The sequence below is a fragment of the Salvelinus namaycush genome, chromosome 27 (assembly GCF_016432855.1).
Source record: "Salvelinus namaycush isolate Seneca chromosome 27, SaNama_1.0, whole genome shotgun sequence".
Lineage (NCBI taxonomy): Eukaryota > Metazoa > Chordata > Actinopteri > Salmoniformes > Salmonidae > Salvelinus > Salvelinus namaycush.
The window spans coordinates 6,705,709-6,732,531 of NC_052333.1; the positions used below are offsets into that span (position 1 = coordinate 6,705,709).

At 44.9% G+C, this 26,823-nt stretch overlaps 1 protein-coding gene across 1 annotated transcript in view; it reads left to right on the forward strand.

Annotated features, from left to right (window-relative positions):
* The window catches only part of LOC120022010 (CUB and sushi domain-containing protein 3-like), an 803,421-nt gene that overhangs the window by 233,978 nt on the left and 542,620 nt on the right, over nucleotides 1–26,823 (forward strand). Inside the window, exon 4 of the mRNA XM_038965812.1 lies at nucleotides 6,990–7,184. Coding sequence (XP_038821740.1) covers nucleotides 6,990–7,184 — 195 coding nt within the window. The remainder of the gene's footprint in view (nucleotides 1–6,989; nucleotides 7,185–26,823) is intronic.

Below are 26,823 nucleotides of genomic sequence, written 5' to 3' on the forward strand. Positions count from 1 at the left end.
GCAAAGCAGCTAAAATCTCGCTGGAACACGTTAAGGGTTTTACAAAAACGCACTCCAAAGTACATCCAAGTTTACAAATGCAATCAATAGATCTTGTATTAGCCAGCAGTCTGGACCGGACGGAACATTGAGGAAAATAGCCTCTATGTCACGGCGGGCGGAGGGAGAGTCCTGGCCAGGTCCTGGGTCTACTGGCCGCCTATCGGCCTGTCAGATAGCAGAACTGTGGCAGTAAGATGGAGATGGATTACCAGGAGGTTGGAGTTAGCACTCTTCAGATAAGCATACTCCAGAGAAGGGCAGGTCATTTGGCTGCTAAAGCTCCAACTCGCTTCGAAACACAATCAACCCCAAGGTTGAATCTCTGCCACTCCAGCTACTGTAACCATGCCCCCGCTGGGCAGACGTCAGTTCAACGTCTAGTTTTGATTAACATTTGGTTGAGTTGTCATCTAGCCTGAATTTATCGTGAAATCAACAAAAACTGTCACCATGTCATTGGATTTAGCTTAATAAAAGTTGGGTCAAGAAAATACGGAATTTCCTTACGCTGATGACTTTTTGCAAATCCAATCAGTTTTCTCACGTTTATTCAACGTTATCACATTACATTTTGGGGTTGAAACGACATGGAAACAATGTTGATTTAATCTGTTTTTGCCCAGTGGGACAAGGCAGGCAGGCCAGGCAGGCCAGGCAGGAAAGCGGGAGAAAGTTGTCTGATTTGCCTCGAACACCAAGGGCACCATGAAGGTCTTTGTTTTACAATGATTATTACTGCTTGACCGTTGCTTTAATCCAAGGGCCCTTTTGATTCCTTCTGCCGTTGCCGAAATGTCATGAGCAATGCATGAAATGCTGAAATAGGCTTGAATGTACTTTATGGTTTTGTCTTAGTACATTTCATGGAAAATTCTGACAATAATATGGTCGTTTAAAGGCAAACATTGCTGGTAGTTTACAATTTTCAAAGTGCTGAGTAGTTCAGGCCCAGACTTCTCCTTCTCTGGGTTGAGCTCTAAAACTGTCTGGTTCTTAATGTAAAGAAAACGGTGCTTTTTTTGCTGGAGGCAGTATTCACATGAATAGTTCTGCCATAGATGATACATCTCTACATCGTGTTTTCTACCTTGGCTGAAAGCTCACTGAATCTCGGTGTCCTCATTAATTTTACATTTGGAGATATGAACTGCAGGTCTAGGAGATGAAACTACAGTGGACTTTTCCAGTAAATTCTCATTTTTAGCAAGCTTCAGCGGTTTGGCAAGTTTAGCTTTTAGCTTTTCAGTGACTCCCAGGCAGCCCATGGTTATAGTGATAGAGAAGGTTAGGGCGTTACTATTTTCTCTTCTTAAAATGTGATTTTAAACCTAAAACGTAACCTTAGCCCTAACCTTAATCCTTACCTTAACCCTCACCATTACCACACTGCTAACCTTATGCCTAACCCTAACCTTAATCCTTACCTTAACCCTCACCATTACCACACTGCTAACCTTATGCCTAACCCTAACCTTAATCCTTACCTTAACCCTCACCATTACCACACTGCTAACCTTATGCCTAACCCTAACCTTAATCCTTACCTTAACCCTCACCATTACCACACTGCTAACCTTATGCCTAACCCTAACCTTAAATTCAGAACAAAAAGCTAATTGTTTGTTTTCATGAATTTTTACAATATAGCCAATTTTGACTTTGTAGTTGGGGTAACAAGTGGAAATGTCTCCTTACTTCCTCATGTTAGAACGGACAGTCCCCCAACACACATCAAATATGTAAATATACACTACCGGTCAAAAGTTTTAGAACACCTACTCATTCAAGGATTTTCTTTATTTTACTATTTTCTATAATTATATATATATATAATTCACATTTTCAGGGACATACAGTATTTTATATAATAAAAACAAAGACAACTGTATTTCTTCTAATTTAAATAGCTCTGAGGCACATCTCTCTGTCACACATCTCTGTCACACACACACATACAGTGAGTAGTTAGAGGTGAGGCAGGGCCATTGTTGAAGTTCTCAGGCACGTCTGTTTGTCACGCTAGTTTATCTACCCAGATTACAGTGGAAATGTGTGACCTTTACTGAATCACACCTGAAGTTTTTCTTCAAGTGTTTGGTTTTTCTATGGTGGATTAAGGGAACTAACGGCATCTCTAATTTGTTCACAGAGCTAGAGGAGGACTGTACGCTTGTTCACGGTCCAAGATTTCAGGCTCCTTTGTTCTCCCTCAATTTCAATTTTCAATTTAAGGGCTTTATTGGCATGGGAATCATATGTTTACATTGCCAAAGTAAGTGAAATAGATAATAAACAAAAGTGAAAAATAAGTGAAGTGAAAAATAAACAATAAAAATGAACAGTAAACATTTCACTCACAAAACTTCCAAAGGAATAGAGACATTTCAAATGTCATATTATGTATATATACAGTGTTGTAACGATGTGCAAATAGTTAAAGTACAAAAGGGAAAATAAATAAACATAAATATAGGTTGTATTTACAATGGGGTTTCTCCTTCGCTTGTTGCACTTTTCTTGTGGCAACAGGTCACAAATCTCTCACTCTCAATTCAATTCAGTTTAAGGGCTTTATTGGCATAGGAAACATATGCTAACATTGCCAAAGCAAGTTAACTAGATAAAAACAAAAGTGAAATATACTCCCTCTCTCTCTCTCTAGCTCTCTCTCTCTCTCTTGCTTTCCCTTTCTCTCTCTCTCTTGCGCTCTCTCTCACTCTCTCTCTCTATCTCTTTCTCTTGCTCTCCCTCTTGCTCTCTCTCTTGCTCTCGCTCTTGCTCTCTCTCTCTCTCACTCTCTCTCTCTCTCTCTCCCTATCGCTCTCTCTCTCTCTTACTCGCTCTCTTTCTCTCTCTCTCTCTTGCGCTCTCTCTCGCGCTCACTTTCTAGCTCTCTCTCTTGATCTCTCTCTCTCTCGCTCTCTCTCTCTCTCTAGCTCTCTTTCAAAATTCAATTAAATTCAACTGACTTTATTATTGGCATGCAAAAAAAATATGTTCACATTACCAAAGAAAGTGGAATTTCACCCAATAAATACGGGAGTTTATTAAAATTGGATTTGTTTTCAAATTCTTTGTGGATCTGTGTAATCTGAGGGAAATATGTGTCTCTAATATGGTCATACATTTGGCAGGAGGTTAGGAAGTGCAGCTCAGTTTCCATCTCATTTTGTGGGCAGTGTGTACATAGCCTGTCTTCTCTTGAGAGCCAGGTCTGCCTACGGCATCCTCTCTCAATAGCAAGGCTATGCTCACTGAGTCTGTACAAAGTCAGTGTGGGTCAGTCACAGTGGTCAGGTATTAATTTTGTCCAGGAAGTTGTCTAAAAGGAATTGAATTTGTTGTTGCCTAATTGTTTTTTGGTAGGTTTCCACACTACTTTCCTTCCTTCTATAGCATTTCTTAATATTATTCAGTTCCTTTGGCTTTGATGCCTCATGATTGAGTATTGCTCTGTTCAAGTAGATTGGGATTTTGCTGTGATCTGATAGGGGTGTCAGTGGGCATGACTGTGAACACTCTGAGAGACTCTGGGTTGAGGTCAGTGATAAAGTAGTCTACAGTACTACTGCCAAGAGATGACATATAGGGGTACCTACCGCAAGAGTCCCCTCGAAGCCTATCATTGACTTTGTACATGCCTAGCGTGCGACAGAGCTCCAGGCGTTGTGACCCATTTTTTGGGGGTTATGTTGTGGTAGTTGTGTCTAGGGGGGCATATCGGGGAGGGAATGCTGTCACCTCCACGTAGGTCTCTCTCTCTCTCTCTTGCTCTCTCTCTTTGTGTCCGTTTCTTTTTTTTCTCCATTAATATCCCTGTGACTCCCATGGACCTATGGCTCTATCAAACAATGACTAACTGATAGCATTCACAGGGTTCCTGTCCATGTTCTGCTGAACCATGTTATAAATAATCCTAGTAGACAATGGTAGTCATTAAGAACCATGATATAAATAATCCTAGTAGACAATGGTAGTCATTCAGAACCATGATATAAATAATCCTAGTAGACAATGACCAGGTTTCCATCCCACCTTTCAGATAGAAAATGTCACAAGAGGCCTGATGGAAACAGAACATTTGTCGGTAAACTTTCCAAATGTCAACAAAAGAAAATAGGCTAGACAAGATGAGATATTTTTGTCTCGCTGAAATGAATTATGCGAGAGATGTCGGTGGAACCATCGTATCGGAGTAAACTTGGAGTCACTGACATGTTGTGTGGTCTTCCCTCTACGACTCGTCGGGAAACCATGCAGATTATTAGGCTACAGATAAAATACGTTATGATGAACTTCACAGGGTGGTGAAAGTGCAAGATGAAGAGTTTCATGCTCCTTTCCTGCCGTTTGACCAATATTTTGTCCATAATAATCTCCTGCAGGCAGCACTGTATCTGCGAGCTGTTGGCTAAAGCCACGTGTCAAAACCAGAGTAGTTTTGTGAGAAAACCAACAGTAGATTGGAAAAAGCAATGGAAACCCATTCAACTTTAAAAAAAATATTCAGTACATGGAAATTTCAATGCAAAACATATTTTTCTGTGCACTACATCATCACCCACAGCCTTTTGTCCACAAGAAGTCAGTTTGATGGAAACACATCTCTGATGGGAAAATGTGCATATTGTTTTTATGCAGAGTTTTGAGTATTCACATGAAAATCTGTCGCCAATTGGATGGAAAACCTAGCTAGTGGTAGTCATTCTGATAAAACAGAGGTCAGAGGTCACAATAGGAGGGAAAGTGTGCTCAATCATTATCTCCTGGCACATGAGCTCTTGAGCCCATCCACCACCCAAGCCAACATACGCACACACACCGGCACACACCGACACACACACACACACTGTAGGTCCATGGAACTGATGATGATCTCCCATTGTTAAAGGGAAGAGACACCCGCTGGCTGTCAGCCCATTCAGGCTATTTTACAACATCAGCACCCAAGTAATTAGCAGTTGTAAATGAACAAAGTTGGCTGATACCTGCAGACATGCGTATTCGTAACCTCATGTGTGTCCCTCAGCTAGCTGAGCTTGTCTGCAGTGTGTGTGTGTGTGTGTGTGTGTGTGTGTGTGTGTGTGTGTGTGTGTGTGTGTGTGTGTGTGTGTGTGTGTGTGTGTGTGTGTGTGTGTGTGTGTGTGTGTGTGTGTGTGTGTGTGTGTGTGTGTGTGTGTGTGTGTGTGTGTGTGTGTGTGTGTGTGTGTGTACAAGAACGTGTGTGTGTGTGTGTACAAGAACGTGTGTGTGTGTGTGTGTGTACAAGAACGTGTGTGTGTGTGTGTGTGTGTGTGTGTGTGTGTGTGTGTGTGTGTGTGTGTGTGTGTGTGTGTGTGTGTGTGTGTGTGTGTGTGTGTGTGTGTGTGGACAAGAACGTGTGTGTGTGTGTGTGTGTGTGTGTGTGTGTGTGTGTGTGTGTGTGTGTGTGTGTGTGTGTGTGGACAAGAACGTGTGTGTGTGTGTGTGTGTACAAGAACGCGCGCGCGCGTGTGTGTGTGTGTGTGTGTGTGTGTGTGTGTGTGTGTGTGTGTGTGTGTGTGTGTGTGTGTGTGTGTGTGTGTACAAGAACGTGTGTGTGTGTGTTACATAAAAAGACTAATTCACAGTAGACCATGTAGCGGTTAGATCTTCCATCCCCCTGGTAGCCTGACAGGTGGAGCAGACACTTCCCCTTTGCCCCAAAGCCTTGCTCTAAACCACGGACCAGAGGAATAAATATGCTCTGAATGATTTGAAGATAATATACTCCATCCATGGACAGACACAATTTTACCAGTCATTCTCCAGTGAATCCACTGAGAACAGTTTGCCTGAGCATTAGTTGGCTGGTTGACACACTCTATGGTTGGAATACAAGGGGAGTAACCAGTGATGGGCTGGCTGCACTTTTAATGGTCTTATTCTGTGGCCCTTTCTCTGTTTTCTCTCGCTCTCTCTCTCACTTTCTATCTTTTACTCTCTCACCCGTTCTCAATCTTTCTCCCTCTCTGTATCTCTCTATCTCTGACTCTCTTTTTCACTCAACTATATATTTTCCTCCGTTACAGCATCCCCTCTCTCTCTTTTTGGCTCTTTCATTCACTCAAATACTGCACATGTCTCAGCCAGTATATGGTTATCTTATCTTGCTCTCCCAGCATGACGCTAAAGCTGAACCCAACCCACCCACTGTGTCCTTAACTTCAGATGTGCAGGCAAGTTCCATGTGAATGCAATGCAGTACTGAACTGCATCTAATGGTGGTGAGGGAGCGCTAAAGTTTTCTGACTGTCTTGATGCTGAGTTGAGTTTGTATTTGTATTTCTTAATACAATTCTAGAAATGAGAGAGAAGCAGAGAGAGGTAGAGAGAGAGAGAGAGAGAGAGAGAGAGAGAGAGAGAGAGAGAGAGAGAGAGAGAGAGAGAGAGAGAGAGAGAGAGAGAGAGAGAGAGACAATCAGGATGATTTTGGGCTACTTTACATGCCTGACGTCATGCCTAACTTAACGGCTGTCTCCATCCTCCCTGTTCTCTGTCTTAGATGTTGTAACAAAGCATAACGGCTGTCTCTATCCTCCCTGTTCTCTGTCTTAGATGTTGTAACAAAGCATTACAGCTGTCTCCCTCTTCTCTTTATTCTGTCTTAGATGTTGTAACAAAGCATTACAGCTGTCTCCCTCTTCTCTTTATTCTGTCTTAGATGTTGTAACATAGCATAACGGCTGTCTCCCTCTTCTCTTTATTCTGTCTTAGATGTTGTAACATAGCATAACGGCTGTCTCCCTCTTCTCTTTATTCTGTCTTAGATGTTGTAACATAGCATAACGGCTGTCTCCCTCTTCTCTTTATTCTGTCTTAGATGTTGTAACAAAGCATAACGGCTGTCTCCATCCTCCCTGTTCTCTGTCTTAGATGTTGTAACAAAGCATAACGGCTGTCTCTCGCTTCCCTGTTTTCCCCGTCAGAACTGCAGATCAGTGCCTGTGGAAACCCTGGGGTTCCGCCCAAAGGCATCCTGGTCGGGACACGCTTTAACGTGGGAGACCAGATCCGCTACAGCTGCGTGACCGGGTACGTCCTGGACGGGCACCCACAGCTATCCTGTGTCACCAACGCGGAGAAAGGCGCCGTGTGGGACTTCCCTGTGCCCATCTGCAGAGGTGAGTGTCCATGTCCTGGCACTGTGTGTGTGTGTATGTGTGTGTGACACGGTGTTGGTAACATCTGCATGCTGGGAGTGTGTCTGTGGAGATGGTATGGTGTGTGTATGGCAGATGTGTGAAAGATTTGTCCGAATGTGTTTGAGTTTTGTGTTCATCTGTGAAACTGTACAGTGGGGCAAAAAAGTATTTAGTCAGCCACCAATTGTGCAAGTTCTCCCACTTAAAAAGATGAGAAAGGCCTGTAATTTTCATCATAGGTACACTTCAACTATGAAAGACAAAATGAGAAAAAAAATCCAGAAAATCACATTGTAGGATTTTTTATGAATTTATTTGCAAATTATGGTGGAAAATAAGTATTTGGTCACTTCAAACAAGCAAGATTTCTGGCTCTCACAGACCTGTAACTTCTTCTTTAAGAGGCTCCTCTGTCCTCCACTCGTTACCTGTATTAATGGCACCTGTTTGAACTTGTTATCAGTATAAAAGACACCTGTCCACAACCTCAAACAGTCACACTCCAAACTCCACTATGGCCAAGACCAAAGAGCTGTCAAAGGACACCAGAAACAAAATTGTAGACCTGCACCAGGCTGGGAAGACTGAATCTACAATAGGTAAGCAGCTTGGTTTGAAGAAATCAACTGTGGGAGCAATTATTAGGAAATGGAAGACATACAAGACCACTGATAATCTCCCTCGATCTGGGGCTCCACGCAAGATCTCACCCCGTGGGGTCAAAATGATCACAAGGACGGTGAGCAAAAATCCCAGAACCACACGGGGGGACCTAGTGAATGACCTGCAGAGAGCTGGGACCAAAGTAACAAAGCCTACCATCAGTAACACACTACGCCGCCAGGGACTCAAATCCTGCAGTGCCAGACGTGTCCCCCTGCTTAAGCCAGTACATGTCCAGGCCCGTCTGAAGTTTGCTAGAGAGCATTTGGATGATCCAGAAGAATATTGGGAGAATGTTATATGGTCAGATGAAACCAAAATATAACTTTTTGGTAAAAACTCAACTCATCATGTTTAGAGGACAAAGAATGCTGAGTTGCATCCAAAGAACACCATACCTACTGTGAAGCATGGGGGTGGAAACATCATGCTTTGGGGCTGTTTTTCTGCAAAGGGACCAGGACGACTGATCCGTGTAAAGGAAGGAATGAATGGGGCCATGTATCGTGAGATTTTGAGTTTAAACCTCCTTCCATCAGCAAGGGCATTGAAGATGAAACGTGGCTGGGTCTTTCAGCATGACAATGATCCCAAACACACCGCCCGGGCAACGAAGGAGTGGCTTCGTAAGAAGCATTTCAAGGTCCTGGAGTGGCCTAGCCAGTCTCCAGATCTCAACCCCATAGAAAATCTTTGGAGGGAGTTGAAAGTCCGTGTTGCCCAGCAACAGCCCCAAAACATCACTGCTCTAGAGGAGATCTGCATGGAGGAATGGGCCAAAATACCAGCAACAGTGTGTGAAAACCTTGTGAAGACTTACAGAAAACGTTTGACCTCTGTCATTGCCAACAAAAGGTATATAACAAAGTATTGAGATAAACTTTTGTTATTGACCAAATACTTATTTTCCACCATAATTTGCAAATAAATTCATTAAAAATCCTACAATGTGATTTTCTGGAATTTTTTTTTCTCATTTTGTCTGTCATAGTTGAAGTGTACCTATTATGAAAATTACAGGCCTCTCATCTTTTTAAGTGGGAGAACTTGCACAATTGGTGGCTGACTAAATACTTTTTTGCCCCACTGTATGTGAGTGTATGTGTGTGTGAGAGAGAGAGAGAGAGAGAGAGAGAGAGAGAGAGAGAGAGAGAGGAGAGAGAGAGAGAGAGAGGAGAGAGAGATAGAGAGAGGAGAGAGAGATAGAGTGAGAGAGGAGAGATAGAGAGGAGAGAGCGAGAGAGAGCGAGAGGAGAGAGATAGAGAGAGGAGAGAGATAGAGAGAGAGTAGAGAGAAGAGAGGAGAGGGAGAGAGGGGAGAGAGAGAGAGGACAGAGAGAGGGCAGAGGAGAGAGAGAGAGAAAAGAGAGAGAGATAGAGCGAGAGAGGAGAGATAGAGAGGAGAGAGCGAGAGAGAGAGAGAGAGAGAGGAGAGAGATAGAGAGAGTAGAGAGAGGAGAGCGATAGAGAGAGAGAAGAGAGAAGAGAGGAGAGAGAGAGAGGAGAGAGGGGAGAGAGAGAGAGCGAGAGGAGAGAGATAGAGAGAGTAGACAGAGGAGAGAGATAGAGAGAGAGAAGAGAGAAGAGAGGAGAGAGAGAGAGGAGAGAGAGAGAGAGCGAGAGAGAGAGAGGAGAGAGATAGAGAGAGGAGAGAGATAGAGAGAGAGTAGAGAGAAGAGAGGAGAGAGAGAGAGGAGAGAGGGGAGAGAGAGAGAGAGGACAGAGAGAGGGCAGAGGAGAGAGAGAGAGAGAGAGAGAGAGAGAGAGAGAGAGAGAGAGAGAGAGAGAGAGAGAGAGAGAGAGAGAGAGACTACATGAGTACGTAAAGTACAGGTGTTGTACGTCAGGGTTTTGCACACCATCAGCATAGAGGAACACACACCATCAGCATAGAGGTACATACACCATCAGCATAGAGGAACACACACCATCAGCATAGAGGAACATACACTATCAGCATAGAGGAACACACACACACCATCAGCATAGAGGAACACACACACACAAACCATCAGCATAAAGCAACACACACACACCATCAGCATAGAGCAACACACACACACACACACCATCAGCATAGAGGAACACACACACACCATCAGCATAGAGGAACACACACACACCATCAGCATAGAGCAACACACACACACCATCAGCATAGAGGAACACACACACACCATCAGCATAGAGGAACACACACACACCATCAGCATAGAGGAACACACACACACCATCAGCATAGAGCAACACACACACACCATCAGCATAGAGGAACACACACCCACCATCATCATAGAGGAACACACCCACACACCATCAGCATAGAGGAACACACACACACACCATCAGCATAGAGGAACACACACACACACACCATCAGCATAGAGGAACACACACACACCATCAGCATAGAGCAACACACACACACCATCAGCATAGAGGAACACACACCATCAGCATAGAGCAACACACACACACACCATCAGCATAGAGCAACACACACACACCATCAGCATAGAGGAACACACACCAACAGCATAGAGCAACACACACACACCATCAGCATAGAGCAACACACACACACCATCAGCATAGAGGAACACACACACACCATCAGCATAGAGGAACACACACACACCATCAGCATAGAGCAACACACACCATCAGCATAGAGCAACACACACCATCAGCATAGAGCAACACACACCATCAGCATAGAGGAACACACACCATCAGCATAGAGGAACACACACACACCATCAGCATAGAGCAACACACACCATCAGCATAGAGGAACACACACCATCAGCATAGAGGAACACACACACACCATCAGCATAGAGGAACACACACCATCAGCATAGAGGATGAATTGTGTGATTGGCTCCTCTTGCTTTGAACACATTCAGATGTATTGTTCCGTGTTGGGGCCAATTATAATGTGCATTCTCCATGACCGTTTTCAAATAAAAGCCTCTCCATAGACAGCGTGTGCCTCCGCCCGCTATGTCCTTAATAATCAGTCTAAGATGACAGCAACGTGCATCATGTTTTCCTTCTGTCTGATGAACACGAGACTGGATCGAATTACCAGAGCCTCATTCAATGGAGTAATTGCAAAACAAGTAGGAATGTTACTCCTCCCTCCGGCAATGGGATGCCAGCCTGCATATTAAACTAAAACATTAAGTGATCCATAATTGAACATGGTTGTTTAAAAAAAAAGGTAAAATGGAGCAGAAAACGGTTGGAGTTGCCTGAAAGGTCAGGAGAGATAGAGGCACTACAAGTTCAGATGCATTGGCAATATAAACCTCTGCTTTGATACATTCTATATGTGTTGGCCTTGTTGTACAGAACTATTCAAGGTGCAGTACAGAGTGCAGTGTGTACAGAACTATTCAAGGTGCAGTACAGAGTACAGTGTGTACAGAACTATTCAAAGTACAGTACAGAGTACAGTGTGTACAGAACTATTCAAGGTGCAGTACAGAGTGCAGTGTGTACAGAACTATTCAAGGTGCAGTACAGAGTACAGTGTGTACAGAACTATTCAAGGTGCAGTACAGAGTACAGTGTGTACAGAACTATTCAAGGTGCAGTACAGAGTACAGTGTGTACAGAACTATTCAAGGTGCAGTACAGAGTACAGTGTGTACAGAACTATTCAAGGTGCAGTACAGAGTACAGTGTGTACAGAACTATTCAAGGTGCAGTACAGAGTGCAGTGTGTACAGAACTATTCAAGGTGCAGTACAGAGTACAGTGTGTACAGAACTATTCAAGGTGCAGTACAGAGTACAGTGTGTACAGAACTATTCAAGGTGCAGTACAGAGTGCAGTGTGTACAGAACTATTCAAGGTGCAGTACAGTGTACAGTGTGTACAGAACTATTCAAGGTGCAGTACAGTGTACAGTGTGTACAGAACTATTCAAGGTGCAGTACAGTGTACAGTGTGTGTACAGAACTATTCAAAGTGCAGTACAGAGTACAGTGTGTACAGAACTATTCAAAGTGCAGTACAGTGTACAGTGTGTACAGAACTATTCAAGGTGCAGTACAGTGTACAGTGTGTACAGAACTATTCAAGGTGCAGTACAGAGTATAGTGTGTGTACAGAACTATTCAAAGTGCAGTACAGAGTGCAGTGTGTACAGAACTATTCAAGGTGCAGTACAGAGTATAGTGTGTGTACAGAACTATTCAAGGTGCAGTACAGAGTGCAGTGTGTACAGAACTATTCAAGGTGCAGTACAGTGTACAGTGTGTACAGAACTATTCAAGGTGCAGTACAGAGTATAGTGTGTGTACAGAACTATTCAAAGTGCAGTACAGAGTACAGTGTGTACAGAACTATTCAAGGTGCAGTACAGAGTACAGTGTGTACAGAACTATTCAAGGTGCAGTACAGAGTACAGTGTGTACAGAACTATTCAAGGTGCAGTACAGAGTATAGTGTGTACAGAACTATTCAAGGTGCAGTACAGAGTGCAGTGTGTACAGAACTATTCAAGGTGCAGTACAGTGTACAGTGTGTACAGAACTATTCAAAGTGCAGTACAGAGTGCAGTGTGTACAGAACTATTCAAGGTGCAGTACAGTGTACAGTGTGTACATAACTATTCAAGGTGCAGTACAGAGTGCAGTGTGTACAGAACTATTCAAGGTGCAGTACAGAGTATAGTGTGTGTACAGAACGATTCAAGGTGCAGTACAGAGTGCAGTGTGTGTACAGAACGATTCAAGGTGCAGTACAGAGTAAGGTGTTTGTACAGTACTATTTACTATTTAAGGGTGTTTAATATATACTGTACAGCACATTGTTCATATTGTCCTCATGACTTTGGTTGTAGTCTACTCTTTAGACATTTTAATCTCTCTACCATGCATCAGGGTGACTTCTGGTAATGAATAAGTACTATGTGACGTTAGTTCAGTGGAAAGTTGTGACAGAACTCAAGCGTCAATCACAAATCACGTACGAGTTCAGGAGATTGTTGTGACACACCAGTGAACGACCGTAACCTAGATGATGTTAGTAGATGTTCAGCCAGCAATGTATTGTCCCAGATCATGGGATACTTCTTTACATCTACAATTTAATCACCAATTATTTCCTGTTGAAAATGGGAGAAGAACTCAAAATGGCCACCACATCTTTAATATAAGGCCGTGGGTTCCATCACCGTCGGTGGGCTGAATCATTCAGGGTAACATTTCATGTGTCTGAAGGTGAACTCCACCTGATATCTCAGATCCCCTTGTCTGCACAGTTTCCTCGAGCCGTGGACTGTAAAAACAAGCCACATTTCTTTTTAATGAACAGGGAAGTTAATACTGTGAGATTTCAAAACTTTTAAAACCATGACTAGAGTTAGACTTAACGAATACAGCAAAGAGCTGCTGTTTTAATGTGTAAGTTCATGTTTAAGTTGCTATTCAGCACCGTCAACACTTTGTTCAACACCTTTATAAGCCATAAAATGCACGTTCTTCCTATTTCCACATGTTGCAACCAACATTGCAGCTGCAATGAGAAAAGTGAGAAAAGCACATTGTTCGAATAAGCTTGTGTTGTTATTATTAGCAGCTTGTGTCTTATTTAATATTGAAGAATATTATAGGAGTAACATGAATTGGTATCTTTAATATAAGGTATCAGAAATAATGCAGTGGGACTTGAATTTAGCCATCGGCTGGAAGACTGTCCCCTTTCCTCAGCGGAGGGAAGACATGCGGAGGGAAGACAGGCGGAGGGAAGACAGGCGGAGGGAAGACAGGCGGAGGGAAGACATGCGGAGGGAAGACATGCGGAGGGAAGACAGGCGGAGGGAAGACAGAGGGAAGACATGCGGAGGGACGACATGCGGAGGGAAGACATGCGGAGGGAAGACAGGCGGAGGGAAGACATGCGGAGGGAAGACAGGCGGAGGGAAGACAGAGGGAAGACATGCGGAGGGAAGACATGCGGAGGGAAGACATGCAGAGGGAAGACATGCGGAGGGAAGACATGCGGAGGGAAGACAGGCGGAGGGAAGACATGCGGAGGGAAGACAGAGGGAAGACATGCGGAGGGAAGACGTGCGGAGGGAAGACAGGGGGAAGACATGCGGAGGGAAGACATGCGGAGGGAAGACATGCGGAGGGAAGACATGCGGAGGGAAGACAGAGGGAAGACATGCGGAGGGAAGACATGCGGAGGGAAGACATGCGGAGGGAAGACAGGCGGAGGGACGACAGGCGGAGGGAAGACAGGCGGAGGGAAGACATGCGGAGGGAAGACAGAGGGAAGACATGCGGAGGGAAGACATGCGGAGGGACGACAGAGGGAAGACATGCGGAGGGAAGACAGAGGGAAGACATGCGGAGGGAAGACAGAGGGAAGACATGCGGAGGGAAGACAGAGGGAAGACATGCGGAGGGAAGACAGAGGGAAAACATGCGGAGGGAAGACATGCGGAGGGAAGACAGAGGGAAGACATGCGGAGGGACGACATGCGGAGGGAAGACATGCGGAGGGAAGACATGCGGAGGGAAGACAGGCGGAGGGAAGACAGGCGGAGGGAAGACATGCGGAGGGAAGACATGCGGAGGGAAGACAGAGGGAAGACAGAGGGAAGACAGGCGGAGGGATGACAGGCGGAGGGAAGACATGCGGAGGGAAGACATGCGGAGGGAAGACATGCGGAGGGAAGACATGCGGAGGGAAGACATGCAGAGGGAAGACAGGTGGAGGGAAGACAGGCGGAGGGAAGACATGCGGAGGGAAGACATGCGGAGGGAAGACAGAGGGAAGACAGAGGGAAGACAGGCGGAGGGATGACAGGCGGAGGGAAGACATGCGGAGGGAAGACATGCGGAGGGAAGACAGGCGGAGGGATGACAGGCGGAGGGAAGACATGCGGAGGGAAGACATGCGGAGGGAAGACATGCGGAGGGAAGACAGGCGGAGGGAAGACATGCGGAGGGAAGACATGCGGAGGGAAGACATGCGGAGGGAAGACATGCGGAGGGAAGACAGGCGGAGGGAAGACATGCGGAGGGAAGACATGCGGAGGGAAGACAGGCGGAGGGAAGACAGGCGGAGGGAAGACATGCGGAGGGAAGACAGGCGGAGGGAAGACATGCAGAGGGAAGACAGAGGGAAGACAGAGGGAAGACATGCGGAGGGACGACATGCGGAGGGAAGACATGCGGAGGGAAGACATGCGGAGGGAAGACAGGCGGAGGGAAGACAGGCGGAGAGAAGACATGCGGAGGGAAGACATGCGGAGGGAAGACAGAGGGAAGACAGAGGGAAGACATGCGGAGGGACGACATGCGGAGGGAAGACATGCGGAGGGAAGACATGCGGAGGGAAGACATGCGGAGGGAAGACAGGCGGAGGGAAGACAGGCGGAGGGAAGACATGCGGAGGGAAGACAGGCGGAGGGAAGACATGCGGAGGGAAGACAGGCGGAGGGAAGACATGCGGAGGGAAGACAGAGGGAAGACAGAGGGAAGACAGGCGGAGGGACGACATGCGGAGGGAAGACATGCGGAGGGAAGACATGCGGAGGGACGACAGGCGGAGGGAAGACATGCGGAGGGAAGACATGCGGAGGGAAGACAGGCGGAGGGAAGACATGCGGAGGGAAGACATGCGGAGGGAAGACATGCGGAGGGAAGACATGCGAAGGGAAGACATGCGGAGGGAAGACATGCGGAGGGAAGACATGCGGCGGGAAGACATGCGGAGGGAAGACAGGCGGACAGAAGACGTGCGGAGGGAAGACAGGCGGAGGGAAGACAGGCGGAGGGAAGACATGCGGAGGGAAGACATGCGGAGGGAAGACATGCGGAGGGAAGACGTGCGGAGGGAAGACAGGCGGAGGGAAGACATGCGGAGGGAAGACATGCGGAGGGAAGACAGAGGGAAGACATGCGGAGGGAAGACATGCGGAGGGAAGACATGCGGAGGGAAGACGTGCGGAGGGAAGACAGAGGGAAGACATGCGGAGGGAAGACATGCGGAGGGAAGACATGCGGAGGGACGACAGGCGGAGAAAAGACAGAGGGAAGACAGGCGGAGGGAAGACAGAGGGAAGACATGCGGAGGGACGACATGCGGAGGGACGACATGCGGAGGGACGACATGCGGAGGGAAGACATGCGGAGGGAAGACAGAGGGACGACATGCGGAGGGAAGACATGCGGAGGGAAGACATGCGGAGGGAAGACATGCGGAGGGAAGACATGCGGAGGGAAGACATGCGGAGGGAAGACAGAGGGACGACATGCGGAGGGACGACATGCAGAGGGAAGACATGCGGAGGGAAGACAGGCGGAGGGAAGACATGCGGAGGGAAGACAGGCGGAGGGAAGACAGGCGGAGGGAAGACAGAGGGAAGACATGCGGAGGGACGACATGCAGAGGGAAGACAGGCGGAGGGAAGACATGCGGAGGGAAGACGTGCGGAGGGAAGACATGCGGAGGGAAGACATGCGGAGGGAAGACATGCGGAGGGAAGACATGCGGAGGGATGACAGAGGGAAGACATGCGGAGGGACGACATGCAGAGGGAAGACATGCGGAGGGAAGACAGGCGGAGGGAAGACATGCGGAGGGAAGACAGGCGGAGGGAAGACAGGCGGAGGGAAGACATGCTGAGGGAAGACATGCGGAGGGACGACATGCGGAGGGAAGACAGAGGGAAGACATGCGGAGGGAAGACATGCGGAGGGAAGACAGGCGGAGGGAAGACATGCGGAGGGAAGACATGCGGAGGGAAGACAGGCGGAGGGAAGACAGAGGGAAGACATGCGGAGGGAAGACAGGCGGAGGGAAGACAGAGGGAAGACATGCGGAGGGAAGACATGCGGAGGGAAGACAGGCGGAGGGAAGACAGAGGGAAGACATGCGGAGGGAAGACAGGCGGAGGGAAGACATGCGGAGGGAAGACATGCGGAGGGAAGACAGGCGGAGGGAAGACAGAGGGAAGACAGGCGGAGGGAAGACAGGCGGAGGGAAGACAGGCGGAGGGAAGACAGGCGGAGGGAAGACATGCGGAGGGAAGACAGGCGGAGGGAAGACATGCAGAGGGAAGACATGCGGAGGGAAGACATGCGGAGGGAAGACAGGCGGAGGGAAGACAGGCGGAGGGAAGACAGGCGGAGGGACGGTCAGCAGCAGCCTCAGCGCTTCTCCCTCCCCTCAGATGGACCACCAGGTGCAGGACATCCAGTAATTATGCTCACTGTGTTATTATGCTGTGCCTCACAACTAATACAACAAATTAACTACGACCAGTGGGATAACGTACTGTACCTATATTTTTTACATTTAATTTCAAACTGGTCTGAGAATAACTTAATGGCTACAGAACTGCTTTTAATTGGTTAATGTTGCATAGACTTTTTTAAAGTCATGTATCTTTCTCTCTATATATATATATATATTAATGGACCAGGGAGCCTGTTCTCTATATATATTAATGGACCAGGGAGCCTGTTCTCTATATATATTAGTGGACCAGGGAGCCTGTTTTCTACATATATTAATGGACCAGGGAGCCTGTTCTCTATATATATTAATGGACCAGGGAACCTGTTCTCTATATATATTAGTGGACCAGGGAGCCTGTTCTCTCCATATATTAGTGGACCAGGGAGCCTGTTCTCTATAATTATTAATGGACCAGGGAGCCTGTTCTCTATATATATTAATGGACCAGGGAGCCTGTTCTCTCTATATATTAGTGGACCAGGGAGCCTGTTCTCTATATATATTAATGGACCAGGGAGCCTGTTCTCTCCATATATTAATGGACCAGGGAACCTGTTCTCTATAATTATTAATGGACCAGGGAACCTGTTCTCTATATATATTAGTGGACCAGGGAGCCTGTTCTCTACATATTTTAATGGACCAGGGAGCCTGTTCTCTATATATATTAGTGGACCAGGGAGCCTGTTCTCTCCATATATTAGTGGACCAGGGAGCCTGTTCTCTATAATTATTAATGGACCAGGGAGCCTGTTCTCTATATATATTAATGGACCAGGGAGCCTGTTCTCTCTATATATTAGTGGACCAGGGAGCCTGTTCTCTATATATATTAATGGACCAGGGAGCCTGTTCTATCTATATATGAATGGACCAGGGAGCCTGTTCTCTATATATATTAATGGACCAGGGAGCCTGTTCTCTCTATATATTAGTGGACCAGGGAGCCTGTTCTCTATATATATTAATGGACCAGGGAGCCTGTTCTCTATATATATTAATGGACCAGGGAGCCTGTTCTCTATATATATATCAGTGGACCAGGGAGCCTGTTTTCTATATATATTAGTGGACCAGGGAGCCTGTTCTCTATATATATATATCAGTGGACCAGGGAGCCTGTTCTCTATATATATATCAGTGGAGCAGGGAGCCTGTTCTCTATATATATGAATGGACCAGGGAGCCTGTTCTCTATATATATATATCAGTGGACCAGGGAGCCTGTTCTCTATATATATATCAGTGGAGCAGGGAGCCTGTTCTCTATATATATGAATGGACCAGGGAGCCTGTTCTCTATATATATATCAGTGGACCAGGGAGCCTGTTCTCTATATATATTAATGGACCAGGGAGCCTGTTCTCTATATATATTAATGGACCAGGGAGCCTGTTCTCTATATATATTAATGGACCAGGGAGCCTGTTCTCTATATATATTAATGGACCAGGGAGCCTGTTCTCTATATATATATCAGTGGACCAGGGAGCCTGTTCTCTATATATATTAATGGACCAGGGAGCCTGTTCTCTATATATATTAATGGACCAGGGAGCCTGTTCTCTATATATATTAGTGGACCAGGGAGCCTGTTCTTTATATATATTAATGGACCAGGGAGCCTGTTCTCTATATATATTAATGGACCAGGGAGCCTGTTCTCTATATATTAGTGGACCAGGGAGCCTGTTCTCTCTATATATTAATGGACCAGGGAGCCTGTTCTCTATATATATATCAGTGGACCAGGGAGCCTGTTTTCTATATATATTAGTGGACCAGGGAGCCGCTCGCTGAGGGCTAATGTGATGAGAATCTCAGTGGCTGATCTGCAGCCTGCCAAGGCCCTGGCATCGGTACAAATTGATTTTTTGCAGACATTCTTCAACCCCCAATAGAAATGAGAGGCTATTTTAGTGATTTGAAGCCAACTACCTATTCCCTGGACATTATGAGAGAGGCGTTTGCTTTGCATGAATGTTTGAGAGGAGAAAAGCATTATGTAGACTGACATTGCTCCAAATTAGATTTGCTACTCTGCAGTGTGTGTGTGTGTGTGTGTGTGTGTGTGTGTGTGTGTGTGTGTGTGTGTGTGTGTGTGTGTGTGTGTGTGTGTGTGTGTGTGTGTGTGTGTGTGTGTGTGTGTGTGTGTGTGTGTGTGTGTGTGTGTGTGTGTGTGTGTGTGTGTAACCGGTGTGAAATGGCTGGCTAGTTAGCGGTGCACGCTAGCGGCATTTCAATCGGTGATATCACTCACTCTGAGACCTTGAATTAGCTGCTTTTGCGGAGCGATAGGTAACGATTCTTCGAAGGGGCCTCTTGTTGATGTGTTCAGAGTACCGTTGGTTCGAGCCCAGGTAGGGGTGGGGAGAGGGACGGAAGTGTTACTGTTACGTGCCTGCAGTATGTGTTAGTGTGTGTGTGCATTAACATCATACTTGCCATATAAATGCACATTTCCTCTTTTGGGAGCACCCTTAATGCTTTACAGAACAATTGAGTGTGTTCGTTTCCGTCTAGAAAACTGTAATTAAGGAACAGTACATATTTAGTCATATATACATGTCAGAGCAATGTTAAAATGTTACAGTACAGTTTAATGAATGCACTCACAGCTTGATGTTTGCTCGTCCATACAATATTTATATATTCTTAATTACATTCCTTTACTTAGATTTGTGTGTATTAGGTATTTGTCGTGAAATTGTTAGATATTACTTGTTAGATATTGCTGCATTGTCGGAACTAGAAGCACAAGCATTTCACCACACCCGCAATAACATTTGCTAAACATGTGTACAGCATGTGACCAATAAAATGTAATTTGAATTGATTTGAAAAGCTCAAAACAAATGTATTTTAATTAAATACATAAAACATTACATTATTGATATGCCATTTAGTGTGATCGCTATGACAAATCTTTTTATAAATACCAGCATACAAGTCCAATCAGTGCCCATTGACCAATTACAATAAAACGGGTCTATTTAAAACCTCCTGGCTAATTATGAATAATTGCCAATGCGACTACAGTTGTGACTACAGAAACGGTCTGTAGATATTTCTGTTCAGCAGTGGTCTGATCTACTAGTACAGGTACTTCCAGACTGGGGCGCAATGCCGTCGGGGGTACGCCAAATAAAATGTGATTCACATTTTCAAACAGTCCATTTATATTTTCCAACGGGGCTATACATTTGGGTCAGGTTTTTTTCTCGCCTGAGTAGCCTCGTTTCACTGACAAAAATAAAATTAAACCATCTAGTCTTCAGCAAAATAACAACACAATGTCAAATGCAGGTAGCCTAGTCAAATAATGAACATCCAATCACGTTAACCGTTACTCTCTCGCGGGAATTCCACTAGCAGTCCGCATTTAGACAAAGGTAGCTGCTGCTCATGTTGGTATCTGTACTGATGGTGCAAAGCCATGACAGGGAGACATAGTGGAGTGGTAATGGGCGTGCAAGCAGTTGCTCCCGACGCCACTTGGGTACACTGCAGCATCCACCGAGAGGCTCTTGCTGCCAAGGGAATGCCTGACAGCTTGAAAGACGTTTTGGACACTACAGTGAAAATGGTTAACTTTGTTATAGCAAGGCCCCTGAACTCTCGTGTATTTTCTGCACTATGCAATGATATGGGCAGCGACCATGTAACGCTTTTATAAATTAAATAAAAATACATACAGCATAAGCAACATTAGGTATATATGTATTGCTCTATGTTAAAGTAAAAGGTCCAAATTCAATAAATTAAGTTAAATTACATAAAAAACAAAAACAGTGGTTAACCTAGATGCGGAGCGTGTGGCTGAGTTGCTGGTTATCAAGGGGCAAAGTACTGACACGTTTTTTAAAATTGAGAGACGAGCTTAAAGTTTTCTTTACTGACCATAATTTTCACTTGTCTGACCGCTTGCATGATGACGAGTTTCTCACACGACTGGCCTATCTGGGTGATGTATTTTCTCACCTGAATGATCTGAATCTAGGATTATACAGGCACTCTCCGCAACTATATTCAATGTGCGGGACGAAATTGAGGCTATGATTAACAAGGACAACACACAGGTCTTTCTATCATTGTATGATTTTTTGTGTGCAAATGAACTCAAGCTTACGGACAATGTCAAACATGATATAGCGAAGCACCTGAGTGAGTTGGGTGCGCAATTCCTCACGTACTTTCCCGAAATGGATGACACAAACAACTGGATTCGTTATCCCTTTCATACCCTGCCTTCAGTCCACTTACCGATATCTGAACAAGAGAGCCTCATCGAAATTGCAACAAGCAGTTCTGTGAAATTGAATTTAATCAGAAGCCACTGTCAGATTTCTGTATTTGGCTGCACTCAGAGTATCCTGCCTTGGCAAATCCCGCTATTAAGACACTGATGCCCTTTGCATCCACGTACCTATGTGAGAGTGGATTCTCGGGCTTCACTAGCATGAAATACTAAATACAGGCACAGACTGTGTGTGGACAATTATCTAAGATGGAGACTCTCTCCAATACAACCCAACATTGCAGAGTTATGTGCATCCTTTCAAGCACACCCTTCTCATTAACCTGTGGTGAGTTATTCACTATTTTCAATGAACAAATCAGGTTTTATATGTAAGATGGTTAAAAAAGAGTAAAATCATTGATTATTATTATATTATTGTTGTGCCCTGGTCCTATAAGAGCTCTTTGTCACTTCCCACGAGCCGGGTTGAGACAAAAACTCACACTCATTCTTATGTTTAATAAATGTATCGTATAGTGTGTGTGTGGCAGGCTTACAATGATGGCAAAAAAAACAAAATTTGAGAGTGCGCTGACCCTGGTGCTAGAGGGGGTACGCAGCTGGAGGTTGAATGTTTGAAGGGGTAAAAATCTTTTTTGCCAGTAATTGGGCAAATGATCAGAAATGGGCTGCCTGTGTAAACTCATCCATAGTATGCATGTGCTTATTTGGAATCTTCATGGGTGTGTGCTGCCAAGCTCACTTTGGAGCAGTGTGACTTCAATCTGCCGGGCCTGATCTCTCTCTCCAATATAGATGTGAAATCTCACTCTAGGTGGGAAAAAAAAGACATTCAAAATAAATCCCAGTGTTGATTAAGGAAGAACAGAGAAAGCATTTTACTGAAGAGTAATAAAACAATGTGATAAGCTTACCAAGCAGTGTCTCTGCATTACTCTAAACCAGGGATCATTGGGCCGTTATAAATTAAACTTCAATTCATGGACAAGAAAGCATCTGGATAATTATAGAAAACATAGGAAAGTGCAAATTAAAGTAAAATTCTCTCTACCATATGCATTATGCAATCTGGCACTTAATTAATCCAGGCATGGTAGTCACATTTATTTCACTTCAAATCTAGATAAATGTCTTCAGCTCTAAACAACAACATGAAGAGTGGATGGTTAGTGGCACACAGTCGATTTGATCTCCATAGTTGGAAAACTTAATCAGATTACTGACTTGTGTTATGACAGATCAAGTAATATAGGATGGAGCCGCTCCTGTGGTGATGCCAGACATACTAACAGTTCAAATGGATGAATACTCCATCTACTCCTTGTTGTGTCCCTTGTGTTGTGTCCCTTGTGTTGTGTCCCTTGTGTTGTGTCCCTTGTGTTGTGTCCCTTGTGTTGTGTCCCTTGTGTTGTGTCCCTTGTTGTGTCCCTTGTGTTGGATGCCTTGTGTTGGATGCCTTGTGTTGGATGCCTTGTGTTGTGTCCCTTGTGTTGGGTCCCTTGTGTTGTGTCCCTTGTGTTGGGTCCCTTGTGTTGTGTCCCTTGTGTTGTGTCCCTTGTGTTGTGTCCCTTGTGTTGGGTCCCTTGTGTTGTGTCCCTTGTGTTGTGTCCCTTGTGTTGTGTCCCTTGTGTTGGGTCCCTTGTGTTGTGTCCCTTGTGTTGGGTCCCTTGTGTTGTGTCCCTTGTGTTGTGTCCCTTGTGTTGGGTCCCTTGTGTTGTGTCCCTTGTGTTGGGTCCCTTGTGTTGTGTCCCTTGTGTTGTGTCCCTTGTGTTGTGTCCCTTGTGTTGTGTCCCTTGTGTTGGGTCCCTTGTGTTGTGTCCCTTGTGTTGTGTCCCTTGTGTTGGGTCCCTTGTGTTGTGTCCCTTGTGTTGGGTCCCTTGTGTTGTGTCCCTTGTGTTGTGTCCCTTGTGTTGTGTCCCTTGTGTTGTGTCCCTTGTGTTGGATGCCTTGTGTTGTGTCCCTTGTGTTGTGTCCCTTGTGTTGTGTCCCTTGTGTTGTGTCCCTTGTGTTGGATGCCTTGTGTTGTGTCCCTTGTGTTGTGTCCCTTGTGTTGTGTCCCTTGTGTTGGGTCCCTTGTGTTAAATAGGCTCCCTATCATTGAGTCAGAAGGAGAGGTATCGGTGTCCTCAGAATTGATCCTGGATATAGAGTAGCCTAAACAAAATGGTCACACAGCCCTTGTTAATCCCCCCACCCCCACATTATTAGCATACACTAACTACTTATGTTTAGGAAGTTGTTATTCCCAAGTTGTAATGCAAACGATAACAATTCAATAAAAACACAAACACTGAAATTAATGACTCTAGATATACTGTAACAACAAAAATCCACCGCCACTCTAACCTCCTCAAACGCTATTGGGAAACTGGAAAAAATAGTTTTCTATTACTAGTTTTTTATTGGAGCTTTCAGTCAGTAAAGCTTGGATTTGCTTGGTTTAAGGGGGCTGGAGCCTGCGGCAGAGAGAGTTGGTGAAGCTTGGTGTGAATCCGTGAAATCGTAATGACAGCGCTGCTGTACAGGTGTACCGGGAGCCCCATAGAGGCAGGCACTTTACTCAGCTCAGCTCTGCTATTCCAATTCTGCTGTGCTGGGGTGACAACATCCTCCAACGGTATTAACGGGCATTACCGTCAACTCTTGTCATCCAGCTAACCATACCTCGTGCCGAGAATCCCATATCCTATAAAATCAGCCTTAACATCCTCTGGACAAAAACAGAAACTACTACATACACAACTACCAAATCGATGTTTCTTTGTAGGGAACAGGGGAAGAAAAGTAACATGTGTATCTGGACACCTTCCAGCCAGGCTTTCGGGATGTTTTAGAGGTCACTGATACCGAGACAGTAAACTGGACTGATGCAAAGCAGCAATGCATCCTATTAGCAGTGAACAGGGGGCTTCTCCAGCCTTAATCAAAGTGTTATTAACCAGCAGCTAGAGGTGAACAGGGGGCTTCTCCAGCCTTATTCACAGTGTTATTAACCAGCAGCTAGAGGTGAACAGGGGGCTTCTCCAGCCTTAATCACAGTGTTATTAACCAGCAGCTAGAGGTGAACAGGGGGCTTCTCCAGCCTTATTCACAGTGTTATTAACTAGCAGCTAGAGGTGAACAGGGGGCTTCTCCAGCCTTATTCACAGTGTTATTAACCAGCAGCTAGAGGTGAACAGGGGGCTTCTCCAGCCTTATTCACAGTGTTATTAACCAGCAGCTAGAGGTGAACAGGGGACTTCTCCAGCCTTATTCACAGTGTTATTAACCAGCAGCTAGAGGTGAACAGGGGGCTTCTCCAGCCTTAATCACAGTGTTATTAACTAGCAGCTAGAGGTGAACAGGGGGCTTCTCCAGCCTTATTCACAGTGTTATTAACCAGCAGCTAGAGGTGAACAGGGGGCTTCTCCAGCCTTAATCACAGTGTTATTAACCAGCAGCTAGAGGTGAACAGGGGGCTTCTCCAGCCTTAATCACAGTGTTATTAACCAGCTGCTAGAGGTGAACAGGGGGCTTCTCCAGCCTTAATCACAGTGTTATTAACCAGCCGCTAGAGGTGAACAGGGGGCTTCTCCAGCCTTATTCACAGTGTTATTAACCAGCAGCTAGAGGTGAACTGGGGGCTTCTCCAGCCTTAATCACAGTGTCATTAACCAGCACCAAGCACTGCTTTGCTACAGATGTAGAGGCAGGTTCTGTAAGGCCCAGTAACATTTTGGCTATAAATATGCATTACATAAAACTGGCATCAAAGCTGTTCTTCATGGTGCCCTGTGTATCAGAACACATGTTCAATATATCTGAGTAACCAGGTTTTAACGGTACAATGCAGTTACATGATATATTCACAGCTTTCAGAGATTATATAACAGCTTTGGGAGAGTGGCTAAGCGGGAGAAGAAAAACATCTGTGAAATGAGCACCATTGGAAATATGTTTTGCCAATTACAGGCTGATTTGAATTACCCAGATTTCCGTCTTTCTGGATCGTACTTTGATTGGTTTCACAACCACGATGTTCACCCTGTCTTCTCTTGTCTAGGTTCAGCTGTTCACTACTTCTGCATTGTTTGTACACTGTAAAAGTATTTTCGATCAACCTAAAAAAAAATATCAACTGGTTACAAGTAAATGGTTTTCTCAATTCAATTTTTTTGTACATTTGTTGAAACCAAATATATGATTCAAGGTCAAATGTTATATTTGATTAATCTATATTTCAAGTTTCAACCTTTTTCTTTCAACACTCAACTTACTTTTCCCTCTTTGGTTAAACCTAATAAAAAACATAACTACTAACTAATATATATATATATAAATATATATATATATATATAGAGCCCATTTTTTCATGTGGTACCAAGTAGATTTTTCACTTTGGAATTACCTGTCCACATTTCTTCAATTGGGTTACAAGTAATAAAATGGATTTCCTGTTAATCCGGATATGAAGTTAGTTCCATAACATTACATAATGAATACGAACACTTTCTTCATGTTAACTTCTTACAACAATTGTAACCAAATGGTGATCATCTCATCAATGGAAACCTTTCCAGGCTCTTTAAGTATCACAGTATTTATGCAGATATCATTTAAGATTCAGTGCTGGCAGGAAACATAATCATAAAAAAAAAACAGAAAAAATTACCTGAAATTATATTGACTCTCATTGGTGGCCAAACATAACTAATTGAAAGACACGCCCACACTAGGCCATGCCTCCAACTCTTCTGATAGGTTGCCACCGCTACATTGCACCGAGCGCTTTGCAATGCGAATGCACATGAGGTGTTGAAAACAATTTACAAGCTTTCATTCAATTGATCTGTCAAATATGTTATTTGATTTGAGACACTTCAATTGAATAGGTCGAACGAACCAAAACGTAATTCTGAATCAATGAGAAAAAGCACTTCAGATGAACGACAGTGCCATCCCACTTTTTACAGTACAGGATGCAAATCCCTAGCATCAACTCTGAACATTTCAGCTGTTTCTTTCAAAGGCTGTGGTTAGATAAAATAAGTTTACTGTCAAAAAACAGCTCTCTCTCAATCAGACGGAATTTCTTGATGTGTATTAAAACTGTAATAATTTGACGCGAGCCCGAAAGACAAGCTTAGATTGCTGCTAGTGGGTCTTTCATTTTGATGGCTCCATTTAGGCTTTTTCAAGGAGCTGAAAGCAGCCGACATTTGGGCTTAAATAGTCACATGACTTCTTTCGCTCTCTCCCCACGTCTCTTAGCTCTGAGGCCCTGACAGCCCAGGGACCACCTGCTTAACGATATAAATCCCATAGCTGTTAACGGGACTGTTTAAATGGGAGCTGACATCCATACTACTCCAGCCATACAGTACATGCTGAGCACCACGCAGGCAGCAACCCAACACAGCTGAAGAAGCATGTATTTAGACTGGGTT